The sequence below is a fragment of the Rhipicephalus sanguineus genome, chromosome 8 (assembly GCF_013339695.2).
Source record: "Rhipicephalus sanguineus isolate Rsan-2018 chromosome 8, BIME_Rsan_1.4, whole genome shotgun sequence".
Taxonomy (NCBI): domain Eukaryota; kingdom Metazoa; phylum Arthropoda; class Arachnida; order Ixodida; family Ixodidae; genus Rhipicephalus; species Rhipicephalus sanguineus.
This window is the reverse complement of record NC_051183.1, coordinates 146,990,958-147,012,040: the sequence shown is the minus strand read 5'-3', so window position 1 is coordinate 147,012,040 and position 21,083 is coordinate 146,990,958. Positions and strand designations below refer to the sequence as shown.

Here is a 21,083-nt window from a genome sequence, read left to right as displayed (position 1 = left end):
TCGAGCACGTGTCCCGTTACACTGGCTGCAGCCCTGCTGGTTTCAAGTGGATCGGTGGCGCCACTGCCGAGGTTCCAGTAGGACGTCACGAATGGATCACGGGACATTTATCTCGGTGTATAAAGCCGGATCCATTGGACAAATCTTTCATTGGGCAAGGCGGCACGCTGGGAGCCATGTCAACTAAAAATCGACTTCTGTTCCTTGAGCAGATTAGTTATTACGCCTTCCATGGTTTTAAGAGCGACAACCGCTTCATTGTAGTGCTGCCTTGCCCAAAGGCATTATATTCCTTGTTTGCACGATTGTGTCTTTTGCTTTCCGGAGACGTGGAGCAAAACCCAGGGCCCAACACACAAGCTCTTCTGAAGGAATTACGCGATGGCCAAAAAATAATTCAAAACGAACTGCAGGGGCTATGTACGCGGCTCAAACAGGTCGAAGACAGCCTACAGATCCTTAAAGAAAACGAAAAAGCTATCTCGCAGCTGACGAAAGCAGTGCGGGAACTGGACGCAACTGTTCAAAGACAACAGGAAAGGCTTATTAGCTTCGAAGATAGGAGCCGAAGGAACAACTTAATGGTATTTGGCATACCAGAGGAACCGATTGAAACACCACAAGACCTGCGCAGTAAAGTGCTAAATGATGTAATTGAAAAGAAGCTGCATGTTACGCTAAACACTGTCGAACGCTTGCACAGAATAGGAAAAAAGCAGACCACAAGGCCTCGCCCTGTTGTTCTAAGGTTATATGATTACAGGGAAAAAGCGCAGATCTACAATAATTGTAAGAATCTGAAAGGAACTGGTATTTCAGTCTCAGATAACTTTTCCAAGGAAACCTTGGCTAAACGTAAGCTGCTTTGGAACTCCGCTGCGAAGAAAAGGGAGGAGGGACAGCGCGTGCGTCTTGACTACGACAAAATATACATTAATAATGAAACGTTTTTTTGGGACTCCACAAAAACCGCCGAGTCAAGGTTAAACGTAACCCACACCCGTCAGCGCAAAGAGGCCATGATTGAAGGTGTGCGCCTAACAAAAGAGATAGCTTCCGTCTCGTCAATTTAAATGCTAGAAGCCTGGTAAATAAAATTGGCGACCTGGAATACATCCTAGCCAATTATGACCCACACATTGTCACAGTTACTGAGACGTGGCTAGATCCTGATATCCGAGACAATGAGTTAGTACCACCTGGTTATAAGATAATGCGGAATGATCGTGAATCCCGAGGAGGTGGCGTTGCCATAGTTGTTAAAGATTATGTTGAATGCATCCGTTTGCAAAGAATCCAAAACCACGAGAGTGTATGGTGCAACGTCAGGATTGGCAATGCCTTTGTTCTCCTCGGGGCTATCTACAGAGCGCCTAATACGTCGGATTCATACTTACAAAATATCAAGAGTTATTTAGATGAGCACAAGCCGCGAAATGGTCGCATTATTCTTTCGGGAGGCTTCAACTTACCAGATATCGACTGGGATTATTTTACCGTAGGTTCACAAGTGTGCTCGAAATGCGACACTCTCATTGATATAGCTTTTGCACATGACTTAACACAAATAGTTCATGAATACACACGAACGGCGGGCTCAGCGAAGTCTATCCTAGATTTAGTATTTCTGGCCGGGTGCTTTGATAATTATGATTGAGCAGTTGACAAGGGAATATCGGATCACAAGCTAGTATTCGTTCAAATAAAACACGTAGCTGTGCGTACTAAACGTGAAGAACGCCTCGTTTACGTGCCTAACTTCTCGAAAGCAGACGACACTAGTATAATCGATTATCTTTCACATTCATTAGATAATTTCAGAATTGAGACTGACGTCAAAGTGATGTGGGTTAAATATAAAGAAATCATCTTCCATAGCATTGACAGGTTCAAAGAAAAACGACGAATAAACGGAACCCCTGGATTACCCGCGATATTATACACCTCAAGCGGAGGATCAGTCGCGAACGAAAGAAAACAAAAAGGGACCAACGCAAACTCTCAAACTTGTCAACACTACTGCGCACCATGCTCAGAGAAGCCAAAAATAAATATCACACAGAAACCCTCACAACCTCCACGAAGTCATCTCCGCAACGATTTTGGCGCTATTTATCAGGCAGTGATAAGGACTCTTACAGCATAGTCGCAAACGATGCGCTGGTGACTGACCCTGCGGTGATATCGACATGCTTTAATTCATATTTTCAGTCTGTGTTTACTCCTCCAGACAAGGTTGGCTCTCCACCCCCTCTTACATATCAATGCCATTGCGCACCGATGGCTGATTTAGCAGTGACATACGATGGAATTCTATCTCTTATTTTAGAAATGGATGAAAAAATCACAGCATATTCACGGAGTGAATGATGATGAGTGGGCGAAGCTGCGGAGGTTCATCGGTAAACCGTGAATCTTCCGTGAATTCTGCCCAGTACATCATCACCGACGTGAGATCGGGCGCGTTTATACTAAAGGCTCGATGAGTTATGACGACTTGCAGCTCACTTTAATTTTACATGTACGCTGTGAATTTTCATTGTTTAGAAAAACCATTGCTTTGGAAAACATCTGGCGTCTTTCGTTAAGCAGCTGGCGTCTTTTCGTTTTGCTTTAGAAACATCTGGCGTTCTTTTATTTTGCTTTTAGAAAACATCTGCCGTCTTTCGTTTGTTTATTTCATCAATCAACGGCGTTTTGAACAAAATTTTTATTGTTTAATCACGCAAAGGAGAAATCTCACCAGGCACCACCTTGGAGGTAAACAATGGCTGCTAATGGGAATGAGAGACAGAAGAAGTCGGCTTTTAGCTAACACTTACACTTCTACTTCTACTAACATTTCCTACTGGAACATGCCAATGGCTGCTAATGGGGAATGAGAGACAGAAGAATTCGGCTTTTAGTTAACGCGCACGCTGCGAATTTTTTATTGTTCAACAACGCACAGGAAAAATCTCCCACCGGCACCACCTTGGAGGTCAAGATCTGGTACTAGCGTTACGACTGGTTACGCACTACGACTACGACAACTACGAGGGACGAACGGGTGCCGCTTTAAGGAGCTGCGCCCCTAAAAAAATCTGTCGGCCCTGACGAAATACCTAACAAATTTTTACGACGATATGCGGAATGGGTAGCCTACTACTTGGAAATAATATTTACGGCCTCAATCGCACAAAAACAACTTCCGGATGACTGGCTGGTGGCCAGAGTAATTCCTATGCATAAAACAGGTGATAAGCAGCAAATCGAAAATTATCGTCCCATATCTTTGACTTGTGTTTGCTGCAAGCTACTAGAGCATATTATAGCTAAATCCATATACACTTATTTTGAAGAAAACAGCATCTTTTTTTCCAAAGCAGCATGGGTTCAGGCAACGCCTTTCTACCACCACGCAGCTAATGGAAACCATCAACGACTTTTCTAGCGCTTTGAACAACAAGAAACAACTCGATGCGATTTGTTTAGATTTTTCTAAAGCCTTCGACAGAGTCGTTCACTCTCTTTTGATCAGCAAATTGACACAAATGGGAATCAATCCCCATTTAGTAGAATGGATCCACGCATATCTGTCAGGTCGAACTCAGTATGTGGAAATAAACAGCATAAAATCGAGCACCTTATCAGTTAGCTCAGGTGTACCGCAGGGGTCTGTTTTAGGCCCTGTATTATTTTTGACATACATTAATGACATCAGCTCCGATAGCAGCGACAACGTCACTGTGCGTTTGTACGCAGATGACTGTTTAATATACCGGGAGATCAATGACGTGAGTGATCAAAAATCACTGAGCGATGCTCTGGCTGCGATTGAAGCGTGGTGTGAAAAGTGGAAAATGAAAATAAACGAACAAAAAACAGTTGTCTTCAGGGTATCCAACAAAGTAAAGAAAGATCTGGACCATAACTACTTTGTGAACTCCCAAATGCTCGCTACAGTTGATAAGCTCAAATACTTAGGAATAACTATCGCCACGAACCTAAGCTGGAAAACGCATATCGCAAATATCGCAAGCGCTGCCGAAAAGAAACTTTGGTTTCTGCGCAGAAAGTTGAAGCTTGCACCTCAATCTATCAAGCTAACCGCGTTTCTAACATATGTTAGGCCAACGCTGGAATATGCAAGCATTATATGGGATCCGTTTCAAGTAGGTCTAATAAACGAACTCGAAAAGGTACAAACAAGGGCTGCACGGTTTATTTTGTCTAAATATTCATCGACTGACTCGGTATCAGCGATGTTGAAACTCCTTAAACTAGCGCCGTTATCACAGCGGCGCCTAGTATCAAGATTAAAATTTCTATTTTTACTTTCCAAGCACCAATTTAACATTGATATTTCACCCTACCTAACGCCTCAGCTAAAGCGAACCCTCAGGAAAAAGCATGACTTCATGTTCGTTGTACCACAACTACATAGCGACGCATATGCTAACTCATTCATACCTCGAACTATAAAAGACTGGAACGCGCTGCCATCGTCCGTTGTGCAGTGCACCTCAACAGAAACCTTCGAAAATTTCATAATAGCGACATTACAAACCTGAGTGCTGATGCTTTCTTATTCTGCAGAGTATGCATGTTTGTTTTTTTTTCTCTCTTTTTTCCCCCTTTCTTGCGACGCAGCATGCATTGGCTGCATCATAAGCAACTCATTTGCTGTTTAAGTACCATTTGTTATTTCTTTTGACTGACGGACTTGCCTTTGTAATATTTGGTTCATATTTTGATAACTACTGTTTAAATTATGAGTATACTTGTATTTTCATGTTTGTTATTGTATTGATGTAATTTGTATTGTAACACCCACTTTGTTGTTGTGAAGCCTTACAACCCAATCTGTAACGGCCGTATGGCCAACAGTATTGTGAATAAATAACGGTGAAGAAGAGCAAAACACCTCATCGTGGAAGTCCTGGTAGCTTCCTCCGAGCCGTTTGAACGCTTACAATTTGTGCAAAAAAATCGCTGAAGAATACGTAAAAGTGACTATACGCGACATGACGAAGGGAGGAAACCGAGAACGGATCAATATATGGTGAGACCACCTCTGTCAAGGGCGATTATCTTCAATCATCAGTAGGGCACCGGTATCATGATGTTTTTCACCGTGCGTCTCATTTAAGCGTCTCTCCCTAATGCCTGTGCAGGTGAATTCACTTCTATAGATGTCACTTGGCTGCCCACAAGTCAGAAATAAATGTTTGCAATCAGAACTACTTGATTTGATTGCTTTAGAAACGTGCGCAACTTCATCGGCAGCGCAAAGAAGCATGTGTGCGGCAGCGCTTGGCTCCTTTCTGCCACTGGCAAGATGGCCGCCGCGCGCTCGGCGCGGCTTCACTCTTCCCAATAGGAGCGCATAGGCGGCTTCCACTCCAGCAAGTTCTATGTATCCTCCTTGGGCCTATGCATTGCCGTGTCGTAGCTAGCATAGCCGATGCATAGCCGTGCCGTAGCTAGTATAGCCGCGTCACAGCAGGTTTGACGTCGGTACTGTCGCTTAGCAACCACGTATACGTCATACTCGGTCGTGTTTGAAGGGGCCCTGCAACACATTTCTGAGTTATAATGGAATAGTATCCGTATTAGCGCATGACGCTTCACACATCACATGCCGCAAAAATTTTGAGAATCCGTCAAGTAAGAGCGAAGTTACAAGGATTTGTCGCGTGCTTCGAGCGCTTTCTCTCTCCTCTCGTACTAGCGAGCGCACTGAAAGCTACGCAGAGAAGGGGATGACAATGCGGCAAGAAGATGCGTCGCTTCTAAGCACGCGTCTTGGCCTTACGCACGTTCTTTTATATTTTTTTTCCTCGAACGCGCGGCTTAGTTTCAGTGTGATCGCGAGCGCGCGCGCGGGCACGTGGCAGCATTCCACGGCGGCCACGGTAACTGCACAGCCCGCGATGCTCAAATCAGCCAATGGCCGCGGACTTCGGTATATGACATCATTTGTAGAGAGAAGGAGGAGCGATTTCTAGCTCCCTTTGAGAATTATTTGTATATTCCAGGCCGCGTGCAGCGCTATAATATTTGGCTCGCGTGTTCTCGGGAGCCTCGACTACCGATCGACAGCGTTTTCTGACCATGCTCAAAAAGTGCTGCGGGACCCTTTAAGCTTTACACGGCTAGCGTAAACTTCTTCATTTTTCTTTATTTTGTAGTTATATGTCGCCGCATAGACGAAGTATACGCACAAGTGGGGTGCTTACTTTTTCTTTAGTTTTCTTTTACGATATTTTTGAACCACAGACGATCGTGATATTGGGATATCCATCTATGGCTTTCGCCTGAATAATTGCAGACAACAATATCGTGCACTGACTGTACAAACTCATGGTCTAGCATTTTTTAACAAGCAACAAACGTGAAACTACTTCCTTGGAGAGACGTTTTACTTGCGTATTAGTCAATTCCAGTGAAAGAGGTATCAACAGCCTATAGTGCGAGGTAACGTATAACATCGGGCTATTTGATAATCTATGCTACTGCTCCTCTGCTGGAAATTAGTTTTTTAATGTTTGCTGCTGCCAGAAAAGGATTGGCACGCTCCTACGGAGATCTTAAGGGTTGAATCGCGCAAACGAATCGCCCAACTGACAGCCTACGGAGAAGCCACACGAAGGCGTCGTAAGTGATTGCTGGGGCGGTGCAAACATCGATGTCTGGCACCGCCTAATACAGGAGTGAAGCTGTGTAACAGCAAGCTGAGTCGCTCTCTCTGAAGTTCACAAAAGTCCATACAAGGACACTTAACGCACGTGATTCCTTGGACGAAGTTTGTGGTGAATTTTTATGAAGCTCAAATGACAAGACTTCCAGTAAATCTCTTTGCGATCTGGATCGACGCTAAAAAAATGATATGCATGAAAAAATAGCGGAGTCTTTGAAAATTACCCGTCTTCTGTGGCGACGCCGAAATCAGCGAGATAGTTTGTTTAATGGCTGGCATGACTCGTAGCCTAGCGAAGTCTACGCGTTTAACGTTTCATTCATCATGTCAGCGTTCATTAGGCAATTCCCAAAATGGCTGCCGTACTTCAAGGTTATGGTAGTGAAGCTAACGGTACATGGACTGTCATGAAAAAAAAATAACGCGAAACGATTCAATGATAAAGGAGCCTTTCTAGTGCCTCTCCACACTTAATGAGCTCGAAGTCCTGGATATCACCATCTGAACTTAAGCGCCGTATAAATTTATCTCCCGTAATCAAACACAGTTCTGGCCGAGCTCTAACGACAGCACGCAAACTCTAGGTATAAATATAAAAAAGTCTTCCGGCAGTTACTGCTTTGTTCATTGCTTGAAAGAGTGACATTGTTCGCGTGTAAAGAAAAAAAAAAACTGCAGCTATTTCGAAGTTATTGATGCTTTTTGAACTACCGAGTAATCTGCACTGATCGGTCTAGCTTGCGATCGATGCATCTTCTTCAGTTCTGTACATAGCTACCACTGAACATTTTTCTTGAGCTTTCAGCGCTCGTAAATGATAACTGCGGGACTGCTATCATTCATCGTAGACTGTGGAGTCGATGTGCGAAGTGATCAAGTTGCTGATTTACCGATTATTCGAATCGAATGAGGTTTGTCATCGTTGTGCACAGGGGGGTAGCCAGAATTTTTTTTCGCGGTGGGGGGCACCTCTTTGATCTGAAGTGGGGGTCACGCAGGCAGATCTGATTTAGTCTCATTTTGCGCTCTGTATGCCATGGCAAAAAAAAATGTCCGGGGGGGGGGGGGCACACCGGGCCCGGTGTGCACCCCCCCCCCTGGCTACGCCACAGGTTGTGCATACATCTGAGGCAAAAACCAGTCAAAAAGACGCCGGACAAGGGGAAGAGGTGACACACACAAGGACTGGACTAGCAACTGTGCTTTATTAGCTGACAGCACCTCCCAGAAGAACCACGGCGCATGCGCTAATCACGTAAACCCATGAAGTCAAAACCCAAAACAAGTGGCACTTCTTCCCCTTGTCCGGCGTCTTTTTGACTGGTTTTTGCCTCAGCGTCATGTACCAACTGACCCAGACTTCGACCTTATTGTGCATACATGTCACAAGCACAAAAATGAATCCGTGAACATAGTAGGGACTTTATTAAATAGAAGAGCCAACTACCGAATTTCGAAGGCAGAAGTGAAGATATGTCGAGATAAGTTTCTGAGAGACGTCGTACGCCAAATCTAGAAAACAAAGTTAGTTCTGATATAGCGGCGCCGGGCTGTGCCGTAAGCCTAGCTCTTCGTTATTGTCACAAGAGCATTCCATGAAAGCAACAATTAATTGAATTGTCGGCATAAAATATTGTTGACTAGACACATCTTTCCTGAATATTACGACGCCTTGGTGGTCCTTATCAATCGCGTCGTGTTGTAATTCGTTGATAATACAAATGATACGAGTGTACGCAAGTAAAATATTCAGAAATATTTCGCAAGGCAAGGCGAACTATACGATCGTGTTCCATCACGCCATCAGCTAATCTGTGGAGCAGGGGTCTCAAACACTCGGCCCGCGAACCTCCCGCTTGCGGCCCACGACACACACAGGACTTTCATCGCCCCACATTTTTTTTTTATTTTCTCAATAAGTATGTTCGTGAGGTACACAGGCATCACTGGTCAGTGGCATTGTTTTCGTGAGGCATCCCATGTTAAAAATAACAGTGAAACAAAAACAATATTTCAGAATCGGCGTACAGGTATTAAGTCACTGTGGAGATCGGTATCGACATGTTGTTGGAAACCTGGCGCCAAATCTCCTTCGGAAATCAGGCGTATATGAGATATGGGAGAGGCTTTCTTCCAAAATGTCAACGTTTGATGACAATTAGTAATTGATGACTATCAAATCATGAATGGTAGTCTACCACTATCCCTCAAGAGGAAGGTATATCACAGCTGCATCTTACCGGTACTTACCTACGGAGCAGAAACCTGGAGACTTACAAAGAGGGTTCAACTTAAATTGAGGACGACGCAGCGAGCGATGGAAAGGAAAATGATAGGTGTAACCTTAAGAGACAGGAAGATAGCAGAGTGGGTCAGGGAACAAACGGGGGTTAAGAATATCATGGTTGAAATCAAGAAGAAGAAATGGGTATGGGCCGGGCACGTAGCATGTCGGCAGGATAACCGGTGGTCATTAAGGGTAACTGACTGGATTCCAAGAGATGGCAAACGCGTGAGGGGGAGACAGAAAATTAGGTGGGTAGATGAGATTAAGAAGTTTCCAGGTATAACGTGGCAGCAGAAAGCACAGGACCGGGTTGATTGGCGGAACATGGGAGAGGCCTTTGCCCTGCAGTGGGCGTAGACAGGCTGACGATGATAATGATGAGTAATTCACACTCCCCCCCCCCTTCCCGCCCCTGCCTACTTCGCTGCTCCGGCCCTTGTGGGACTAAATTGCGTTACTGCGGCCCCCGCCTGAGATGAGTGAGACCCCTGCTGTAGATAGACAGCAAAATAAAAAAAGGGATTGTGCGGAGAAGTGTCACGTCACACTGCTGTACCAATTGGCCGCGTAATCAATGAACGCATCACTGAAACAATGAAATGCGCTTCACTAAAACACTTTTCACTGAACAAGAAATACTTTAAAATCATAGTGATCACCTAACCCTAGAAATGATCGAAGCTGTCTCTATCAATAAGCGAAATCACAATGGCATCAGCTAGGCATCATTTGTACTCAGCCTTCGTGAAATTTATTTTTATATATGTACACCCGGTGGGTTTTTGCCGTCTCCATCGCCGTCAGGTCCCGTATATGTATATGTATGTATATATAAATAACAGCCAGAAATAAAGATAATTCAGGAGAAAAAAATGCCGAACCACGCGACCGAGGATCCGAACCTCCGACCCCTCGCTCCGCAGCGCGCTGCCTTAGACAATTATGCCATGCGTCATTCGTTCTCCAGGATACTAACGGCAGAATACAAATGCACGCAACGTCGCGTGAAACGCACAGGACACCGCACGTGGCAAAATTAAAGTTATGCAAGACGCGCGGCGTGCTGCATCGTTGCCGTAGCTGAGTTTACGTCGTATCGCTGGCGACCGACGCTATTTCCATTTTGGGGTTGTAGCGCCGTGCCACTCGTGGCCAGTCGGGAAGGGAAATAGAAGAGAGTCCCGTGGCTCGTGGTGACGCGACCTAGTGGGGACACTTTGGCTCTTGTAGGCTTATGCCACAGGAGCGAAGAAACGATACGGCTGAACCAGAATATCTTCGTAGCTGTGCGCGGGGTTCCCCATCAGGGTGGGCGAAGGTAGGTTTATCGCAGTGCCACCTACCCCTTACTAAGCCAGTGTATAGGGAAGACTTTGCGCCCTCCCCTCTTAGGTGACTAGGGGTGACGGCCGCCCCTCCTACTCCCCCCCCCCACCTCCTCATGCACACGCCTATGTATATTTTACACCGCGACCAGAATCCTGATGCTAAAGTTACAGCGCAAACGCACAAGACACCGACGAAGAAAAGAAACGTACGAGACAAGCGCTGACTAACAAACTGCTTTTCTGAGGCCCGTGTACTTACATTTAGGAGCACGTGAAAGAACCCCAGGTGGTCGAAATTTCCGGAGCCTTCCACTACGGCGTCTGTCATAATCATATCGTGGTTTTGGGACGTTAACGAAAACACGAAGGAAGGCAGACGAAACACAGCGCCTGCCTTCCTTCGTGTTTTCGTTCTTTTGCGCACCACAGCTTTAAGATGAGTTACCGACTCGCCCAGCAGTCCGTACTTCTTAAACCCCAGATATTATTATTACTATTATTACTAACAACTGCTTTATTCTTTCATACGCCAACGCATATATAAGCCCAAGGCTGAATTACCACTCATGCGTACACAACAATAGCTCTACACCAAAACGTGTAACAAGGATGATAGTGTATTAGATACGCGAAGACATGAAATCTTATTCAGGTTGGCGCAGGGACAAAGAAGTAAAGAAGTAAGAAGGACATAGAATTGCGCTTGCGCTATAATTTTAGCCTCAGGATTATGTACCTACTAGACCCAAACGAAGTTTTATTTCCGCGACCAGAATCCACACCCGCAGGGAGCGCGAGCCGTGGCTTCATGTGTGACTGCAAAACGCCGTCTTTATTTTCTTCTCTTGAGGGCGCGCTCCCCGGTTTTGTTCGCCGCCCAAAGCAAGGCACTCAGGGCCTTGGGACAACGCGAGCACAAGTGTGTGTTTTCTTTTCCTGCGTCCTTTGTGCTTGAGCAGCGCGCTGCAAGTTTCTAGCTGCTTGCCGTTCTTCCGGTGACAATGCAAAATTTCTTGCTATCGCAATAATTGCTTCGCCCTTGAGGCGAAACTGTGCTTTTTTTTTTAAGCTCGACGTAATAAGTTCCAACATCGGATCAGAGAAATTCATTGTTGCACGAGGTACATGGTGTGTACGCTTATAAACCTTGTTTTTCTTCTTTTCTTTGATAAAGCTGTGTCGAGTGCAGCGGTGGTCCTGTCAAATGGTTTATTCCTTGTGTGTCTCGGCTCCATGCGCTGCCTCACAGGTTCACATAAACTGACCCATTTCATTGCTTCGTGCAGTGCGGCATGTTTCACTGTTTGTGCGACACGTCAGCACATTTTCAAGACACATGTAGCGATACGAATCATCGAGTTGGATGGGTAGAAGAGATTAAGGTGGGGTGAGACTTTGAAAGTGAGTTTGAAAGCCTGGCTGTACAGCAGTGGTGATAAAAGCTATGGCTGTAAAATTTGCAAGGCATTTGAAAGGCAGACGCAGGTTGCATTGCAGCTTAAAATTAGTTTGAAATTGCGTTTGGTATTTTCTTTTTGTTTTCTTTTAGTTTTTCTACATACGTGCTTTTTTTATAAGATGAGCTATCTACGGAGCATTCAAATTTTGCAAAAAGGTAGCTACTAGCACTTTACACGAGTGAAACTAAAACTCTGAGCGTACAAGAAAAACTAGATTTTTTATGCTTTTTTACGTTTGTAGATGTATGAAAATTGCCACTTATGAATGTTTTTATAGTAAAAAAATAAAACGCACTTAACCTACTGGTTCTCGTACCGGTTATGTATATGCGACTAATTAACACACGGGAAAAATTTTGTTTGCTTACACCAGATAGTTCCAGAGAAAAAGGCATACAAATACGAAAAATGTTTTGAAAAAAAAAAACGCAGAAATAACGTAGGGGTACGCGCGCATTTCCTGTCAACGTGTCAAAAAAAAAAAAAGACCAAAATTTCTTTTTGAGATCGCGAGTGCCCAAGTGTGATGTATTTTCTGAAAGATAAAAAAATTCTCTATCAGTTGACTGCAAAATCCTAAAATTGATTTACTGCAAATTGACTGCAAAATCCTAAATTTTTTGACCAAAGGAAGTTTCACCCCACCTTAGAAGCTTGCGCGGATAACCCGACCGCAGCAAGCACAGGACCGGGTTAATTGGGCGCAGTCAAGCTGATGATGATGATAATGGGATACTTTTAATGATAATAAATTTCAACCACCTGGCGTTCTTGAACGTGCACCTAAGCCTAAACACATGGGCCTCAAGCATTTTGCGTCCACCAAAATGCGGCCACCACCGCTGGGATTCGACCTCGGGACCTTTCGGTACTGGAATACTGCGGCGAGTACGCATGAAAATGAGTCACGACTTATGACATTCCAGCTGATAATTCGCTATGGTACAACACGTACCACTCGTGATCAAGCCTACGCTTCAGGTTTTGCGTGGCAACAGAGAAATAAATGTAGGAAACCATTGCAAAGGCATCGCTTGCTACTTAACGTGTGCTTGAGTCATGTTTGAACGAGCAAAGTAGCCACAGCCTCTGTCTCCCATTTGTTTAAGCGTCAAATTTCGTCCGTCGCAGCTTGCTGAAAAGAGCTTTTGCCCAATACGTAAGTTAAGTGTAGGGACAGTTTATATGCTTTCTTTGGACGCACGGATGTATCAAAAACGGAGAGATCCAGTAGCAGCCACGACAAGAAATCTATGCGCACGTGGAACATGCGGCATACAATAAACACACGGTATAACCTCGCTAACATTTATTTGAAAGGACGCCGGACGACCCTCACCAGAGGATAATATAGCGTAAACAGGTTGAAGGGACGCTCTTCAAAAAGGACACGACACGTGCGTCGCGGTCGACAAAGAAACGGGAAACACGATCGCAGAAAGGTGACGCTGCGCACGATCAAACGAAATAAATCAGTAGAAATAACTGAGAGCTACACGCGCTTCAGCTTTGCTGCCTTTTGAAGCGTCGCCGCGGCGGTCAAGCGTTAGAGCGTCTGCCTCCTATGCAGGAGGCACTCTAGATAGATTCCCAGTATTTTAGCTTAGCAAGGATTCATACATGCTGACACTGCAAATATGTGCAATATTCACTAAAGAGCAGATACATCGGATAAAACGCAATAAAGAGCTACGAAAGAAAATGCACTTAATTTTTTTGTTGAAAATTATGAAATAATACAATTGAATCATCACCTCTACATAGCATCTAGGTGTGCGGAACACACCCACCCATCCATCCACCCCCCCCCCCCCCCACACACACACACAAAAACAGCTCTACAATATTATCTTCGAACAATGAAGGTGACGACCAAAAACAGTTCAAAAGCCTTCGAGAACAGCGCTAATAATGAAACTTATTTTGGAAACGCTAGAAATATGCGTAAGACTTGAAGATAGAACGGAGCACTTTTAACCAGTCTCGCTCTTAGGATCTATGGTGAAACTCTGCATTTAAGAGGCTCGTTTTAATTTATTAGCACATAACCTCTGCATTATTCTGTCTGCCTCTTTAGCATTGCATGACCTAAATACAGGGGCCTCTGGATGACTCCATCTGCTATAAAACTGTTATAAACCTAGCTGTTAGTGTGACTCGTTTGCTTAGGAGACTGCATGCAAATGACCCTAAAAAGAAAAAAAGAAATTCTGATTGAAATTTGCTGATATCCCCTGTGACGACAATTAAACGGTACACTGCACATGCAGGGCAGCAATCATAACTGCGTCTGTAAGCACTCCAGATTTATCAAGGACCGCTGTGTCTCGAACTGCAGCTCACTAAGCCTCAAGTTGTAAATCTGGGACGTCTCAAAAGTCTGGAAACATCTGCCGGGATATTTACGAATGAGAATGTGCACATAGACGCTTTGGAAAATCTTCCATGAACTATTTCTAGCCATTTGCGGCATGTTGAGGCGTAAGAACGATTTGGTTATGGATCTATATTTAGTTTGTTTTATTCGAAGATTATTATTTTATTCAGTAATATTTTCTAAGTACATTGGATTAGTTCAATCTGTGATTTGTTACAGCCCACTTACGCGTTTGGCAGTAAATTGGCTTGGGAATTGGGCGTTCTTCATTAATCAAGCTTGCTTTATGAAATATCTCATACCGAAGCGATGGTGTTGTCCTTAGCACGCTTGGTAGAGGAATGGCCGTTCATTAAAGTCGGTTGTTCTGCATTTCCACGAAATCTATATCGATCATATGGCTGAGCTATGAGTTTATTTTCCAATTATTCGCGTGAATTTCCACTCGGTGCCCAGCGTTTAAACATTCGCAAATTTAAAAGAACTACCAAATTGAAAATATGTGCTCGTCAAGAATAGACGCCTATAGCACACATGGAGCTTAGTGATTGCGAATAGTTTTAGAGCAAAAACTACAACTCACGTACCTGCGTGGAAGTGCATCAGTTATTCTGAACGAACACCGCAACAGCCATTTAAAAAGTTTTAGCAGCAGCCGCTATCTATGTATAAAGACATCAAACAACATTTGCTTTATGGTCACAATACGCAGTGCCTGTAAAAGGTACCGCACAACACCTCGCGTATGTAACTCTGCCGTGAAAAGTTGTCCATAAGTGCCATCCAAAATGACAACCCTCTTTCACCTAGCAGCGCTCTAACCGTCGTGCAATGCACCGACGATGGAATCCCTCCATCATTATGGAACACCAAGTCTCCAGCGCAATCATCTCCACCGAATGGACCCATATATTTGGAATCGTCCTCCACCTGGACTCTTTCGGCTAGAGGCAACAATGCAATGCCGAGAATGGCTCGGTATCACTTTCACAAAATATCTTGTCTTCCTCATCCGGACGGAAGATTGTGCTTCTTATTATCACTGTGGCAGCGAGGACGCTATCAGTCATATTCTAGCTGCTGGCCTGTATTGACAACAGCAGAGAGTCCTAGAATGCTGGCCTAAACAGTCGTCGCATCGGAAGTCGGTAAATGCTTCACTGAATTTTTTAGGCAGCAATTGTCTATTGGAAGAAATACTATAGTTCCAAGTTCAACACCTCATTCATTTATTTATGTCGCGCACGTCTTCTTCTGTCTCCCTCCTCCCTCTTCTATTTCTTTCATCCTTTCACTTCCTTTGATGCACGGTAGCAAACCAGAAGGTTCGTTTGAGACTGACCTCCCTGCCTTTCTGCCATTTCTCTCCCTGAAGTAAAACCGAAAGTCGAGCTAGTTGGTACAAATTCATGTTGCGAAGCTTTTAGCGCATAAAAAAGACAGGGACACAGAGGGAGGGAACAACACCAGCGCTAACTAACAACTGAAGGCTTTATTAGGCCAGAAGAAAACATATATACTCGGACTACGTCACCCGCGGCACATGCGCACGATCAACGGTGCAAACCAAGGCACTATCTCTCCATACCTATCGTTAACCCCTTTCCTTTAGGAGCGAAACTTCTTTGTTAGAAATCGTTACTGACGGGTGACTGATGCAAGTTGATCCCCTGATGTATATGTGATAAGCCTCTGCCAGTTCACGCGTGGTGCGATCACGGTGCTTAAATAAGGTGACCGTGTCAGAGAAGCGTGCTTCGCATCCACACTGCGCAGAATGCATTGCTAAGTGCGTGAGCGGCTTTCCTTTTAAAGACGAGAGGTGCTCCCTTAAACGTATGTTAAGGCAGCGACCCGTCTGCCCCACATACATCCGTCCACAACTTAATGGAATGCAGTATACAAGGTTTGAGGCACATGCAACAAAGCTAACTTTGTGCTTGACGTTGCAAGTACGAGAGGCCCCTCTGTCTCCAGCGTCCAGCTTATTTCCAATCATGGAGCACATCTTGCCTAGTTTATTCTTGGCTGAGAAGACCACATTCAGTCCATACCTATGGGCGGTCTTTTTTATACGGTGCGAAAGAGCATGCACGTAAGGAATTACTGCCCATCTGGATCGTTCCACTTCTTGCTCACGTGGAAGGCCCCCTTTTATATGCTTTATCAGGCGCCTACAAACAGCCTGTAGCACAGACTCGGGGAAGCCGGCCTGTTTCAGCCGCAGTACCTGCTCTTTGAAGCTCTCTCGTACCAAATGATGGCACGACCTGGTAACAGCAGATTTTAGGCATGAGAGGGCTATCCCGTTTTTTATAACCTTCGAATGAAAGGATTGAAAGCTTAACAGGGGCTTGCTAGACCGAGGGGCATACTTAAAACATGTATGGTCAGCTGCAAAAAGCAGTGTAAGATCCAGAAACTGTAGAGTGTAATTAATTGGCTCTTCACAGGTGAAACTCAACCCCCCGCCTTTTGCTTCGAATGCTCCTAAAATAACCTGTGTGAAGGTTTCCATATGCACATTGGTCCCCAGTACCAAAAAATCATCTACGTAGCGGAAGACCCTAGTGGCAACTCCCTGCAAAACTGGCAACAAGTCACGGTCCATTCTGCTCAAAGTTGCCCCCGTCCTCAGCGATATATTTTTGAGCAGAATGGACCGTGACTTGTTGCCAGTTTTGCAGGGAGTTGCCACTAGGGTCTTCCGCTACGTAGATGATTTTTTGGTACTGGGGACCAATGTGCATATGGAAACCTTCACACAGGTTATTTTAGGAGCATTCGAAGCAAAAGGCGGGGGGTTGAGTTTCACCTGTGAAGAGCCAATTAATTACACTCTACAGTTTCTGGATCTTACACTGCTTTTTGCAGCTGACCATACATGTTTTAAGTATGCCCCTCGGTCTAGCAAGCCCCTGTTAAGCTTTCAATCCTTTCATTCGAAGGTTATAAAAAACGGGATAGCCCTCTCATGCCTAAAATCTGCTGTTACCAGGTCGTGCCATCATTTGGTACGAGAGAGCTTCAAAGAGCAGGTACTGCGGCTGAAACAGGCCGGCTTCCCCGAGTCTGTGCTACAGGCTGTTTGTAGGCGCCTGATAAAGCATATAAAAGGGGGCCTTCCACGTGAGCAAGAAGTGGAACGATCCAGATGGGCAGTAATTCCTTACGTGCATGCTCTTTCGCACCATATAAAAAAGACCGCCCATAGGTATGGACTGAATGTGGTCTTCTCAGCCAAGAATAAACTAGGCAAGATGTGCTCCATGATTGGAAATAAGCTGGACGCTGGAGACAGAGGGGCCTCTCGTACTTGCAACGTCAAGCACAAAGTTAGCTTTGTTGCATGTGCCTCAAACCTTGTATACTGCATTCCATTAAGTTGTGGACGGATGTATGTGGGGCAGACGGGTCGCTGCCTTAACATACGTTTAAGGGAGCACCTCTCGTCTTTAAAAGGAAAGCCGCTCACGCACTTAGCAATGCATTCTGCGCAGTGTGGATGCGAAGCACGCTTCTCTGACACGGTCACCTTATTTAAGCACCGTGATCGCACCACGCGTGAACTGGCAGAGGCTTATCACATATACATCAGGGGATCAACTTGCATCAGTCACCCGTCAGTAACGATTTCTAACAAAGAAGTTTCGCTCCTAAAGGAAAGGGGTTAACGATAGGTATGGAGAGATAGTGCCTTGGTTTGCACCGTTGATCGTGCGCATGTGCCGCGGGTGACGTAGTCCGAGTATATATGTTTTCTTCTGGCCTAATAAAGCCTTCAGTTGTTAGTTAGCGCTGGTGTTGTTCCCTCCCTCTGTGTCCCTGTCTTTTTTATGCGCTAAAAGCTTCGCAACATGAATTTCTCTCCCTCTCCCACGCAAACAAGCAACCTCGATAGTTTGCAATAAGCCGGTTGTATGAAGCTGCTTAAAAACTCAAGAGACCGTAAGGTACCAGTAAAGGTTGGAAGGTTAATCAGACGCACGTCCGGCTTGCTCTCCTGCATTAAAAGAAAGGAAAAGATAGAAAGAGCGGGGACAGGAACTCTAAACACACCAATTCGCTCTGTAACACTTAAAGGTGCGCTGCTGTTTCTATTTATGCACCTCTAATATCGATCAACGTAAGATGCGGGATTACATGAGCTGCGTAGCAGGCTGTTTCTTCACTTCCGCAGAGCAGACATACGACGCGATTTAACAGATGCATACATCAAAAGAATTAGCTAAAACGCGCTCTCGCACATATTGATGACGTAGTTTCCTGCACTTCCTGCACCCGTTGCCACCACCTTCCACATGTTGCCGTCATCTTTAGCGGCTCATCATCATAAACAACGCTCTGCAAACTGATAAGTTCGAAAGGTTCGGGTTTAGCGGGAACGACCTATCCCGTCACGTTGGTTTGTTTTTGCGTACTCGAAAGAGTAGGCAGGCGTTGTGTCTCTCTGGGTGGCAGTTGGCAGCTTGCTCTCTTTTCTCTTTGTCTTTGTGTATGCAAGTAGTAGTAGTAGTAGTAGTAGTAATAATAATAACAACAATAAATAATAATAATAATAATAATAATAATAATAATAATAATAATAATAATAATAATAATAATAATAATAATGTCATGAAAACGCCACTCACCCAGTGATATGAACACCAAAATTATTCATTAAAACGACAAAAACGACAAATTTATGTAATTACGGTGTGCGTTCATATTCACGAGGTCATTTAAAAAAATGTTAATGACTGTTTTCCCCCATAGTTCACATTTTAAGTCTTTGCCCAATAAGATAGGTGGTCTCTCAATCGGCGAATTGCTCGTACTGACGCTGTCTGTGGGCGGCAATCTAACGCCCGGCTTACGTGCGGTGTGGCCTTAGTCAGTCGTCCCTGATAGTGACCCCTAGAAAGGACCTGGTCTCTGGTGCTCCAGGGCTCGGGTCGGCCGACCGGAACACGGGCGATGATCCGGTGGTGAGCGGCCGCGTGGTGGACACCACTGCTTGAAGGCTTGCTCGCCGCACCGTGACCGACAGTGCTCGGCGTCTCTGAGGCCGGCGTAGCTCACCATCCAAGTCATCGTCTTCCTGCAAAACACACACACCAAAATCAAATACGTGAGATCGCAAGATAACGGATGGGCATTTTAAACGCTCTGTGCACAAAGCAAGATATCCTCGACTGCCTCAAGTGGTCTACAGCTAACGCCTGAGCATTTTGACATCGGTAAGCTGCACGGGCAGATGATGTACGCTCCTCATATATTTACGCACAAGTTCACTGTACACTATCATCGATATTCGCACTACCATCCTTCCCTTTTCATTACATAATTCCCTTTCCCCTACGCTAAGCAGGACGCAAGACATGAAGTTCTTCCGCCGGGTCACTGTGCTGTTGCTGCCCAATTAAATGTTCTGTCTCTATTTCTTTTCACGTTTAGTACAGCTAATTAGAAGCAGTAAAAGGGTGAAGATAGACTACTTCTCTACTGAAATAAATATTGTTCGCAACCGAGAACAACTTCAATAAAATCTCTGTCCGTGGCTGATGCCAACGAGCATATACATTCGTACCGCATTTGTACATACAGTCAAGAAAAATGGTGTTCTCTATTTTGGCGTTTAAGGTACAAGATGGAAACTCGGTGTGGCATCAGATTATTGTGCTGCGAGAAGAACTGTCGCTGATTTTTTTGTTTTGGCGTCTAACATCATAAGAAAGCAGTTAGACACACAGAAAGTAAAAGTAACAATAATATCCGAGGTTTAACGTCCCAAAACCACACAGAGAAGGACAAAGGTTGCCGTTAATGTTATAATCATACTTATCTTATATCATCAACGCTTTTCTACTCGACACTCATTTTACTGAGGGAACTGTTTGTCAAGAAAAACTTATACGGTTGCCTTTCTAATTTTCCACGAAATTGTGGTAGCTTCATGAGTAATGCTGCTTCACGGCTACGGAAATATTGAGACACAATGTCACACAGGAATGCTTTGACACTAAATCTCTACTGCATCACGAGTACGGTTGTTTCGAAGGGCCTTCGGAAAGGGCCTTTAGTTGGGCTGGCCCACCTGTACATTATGGCGCACAAAGCTACTGTAGAGCTCCTGTCTCCTCTTTTCGACTGTATTACACCGTAGTTTGTAAACGTTTTTGAAGTCTTACTTTTATTGAGCATTGTTTATTTATTAATTGAACTACGAACTATACTCAGCAATCATGTCTGGATCAGCATTCGCTATAATAGCCACACAATAATATCTAAATCAAGACGGAATGTAAAATACAACAACGAGTAGAATAAAATGGTGAAATTTGTAATCCGATATTAATACCATAGCATTAAAGCTAACAAATGAGACTGAAAACTTCATCATTACTGTGAGAACCAATTGCTGAATAGGGAAAACATATGAGACCTAATTTTCATGCACTACAAGACTCCTATATGTAGTGTTTCTCATCAATTTTTTGTTCCGTGCATATCAAAACTTGCTCTTCATCCTGTCTTTACCTTGAAAAGCGTCCTCATTTATGCACTTAAGACGTTATGACTTTATCTTCACAGCTGAGTTGTTAAACTAATTGGCGCAACTGTGAATGTAAATTGAAAAAGTGACAATACGAAAAGGGACGCGTTCGATAAGCAGATATAATCAAGAAATACAATTTTGATGAAATGTTCGCAGTGATTCGGCAGTATAGGGGGCAAAATTGCAAGAGTAAGCTTATAACGGTCATCAAACACAATAGATACTGCGACTGATTCTGTGGTCACGCAAGCCTTTTAAGCACCTGACCGTAGTGCTTTTTCGTTAGCAGTACAGCTGAAAGCAGGCGGATGCAGACTCTCGGAAAAGCCACTGTACGGCCCACAACATACTCCTTCGACCTGGACTCGCAAGTATAGAAGAGGCAAGGAATGCTCACTCGACTCTGAC

General features: G+C 44.5%; 1 protein-coding gene across 1 annotated transcript in view; it reads right to left on the bottom strand.

The window, feature by feature from the left end:
* Positions 1-21,083, bottom strand: part of LOC119402385 (uncharacterized) — a 736,276-nt gene that overhangs the window by 10,244 nt on the left and 704,949 nt on the right. The window contains exon 13 of the mRNA XM_037669521.2: positions 18,994-19,217. Within this exon, the coding sequence (XP_037525449.1) occupies positions 19,011-19,217 (207 nt within the window). The 3' untranslated portion in view covers positions 18,994-19,010. The remainder of the gene's footprint in view (positions 1-18,993; positions 19,218-21,083) is intronic.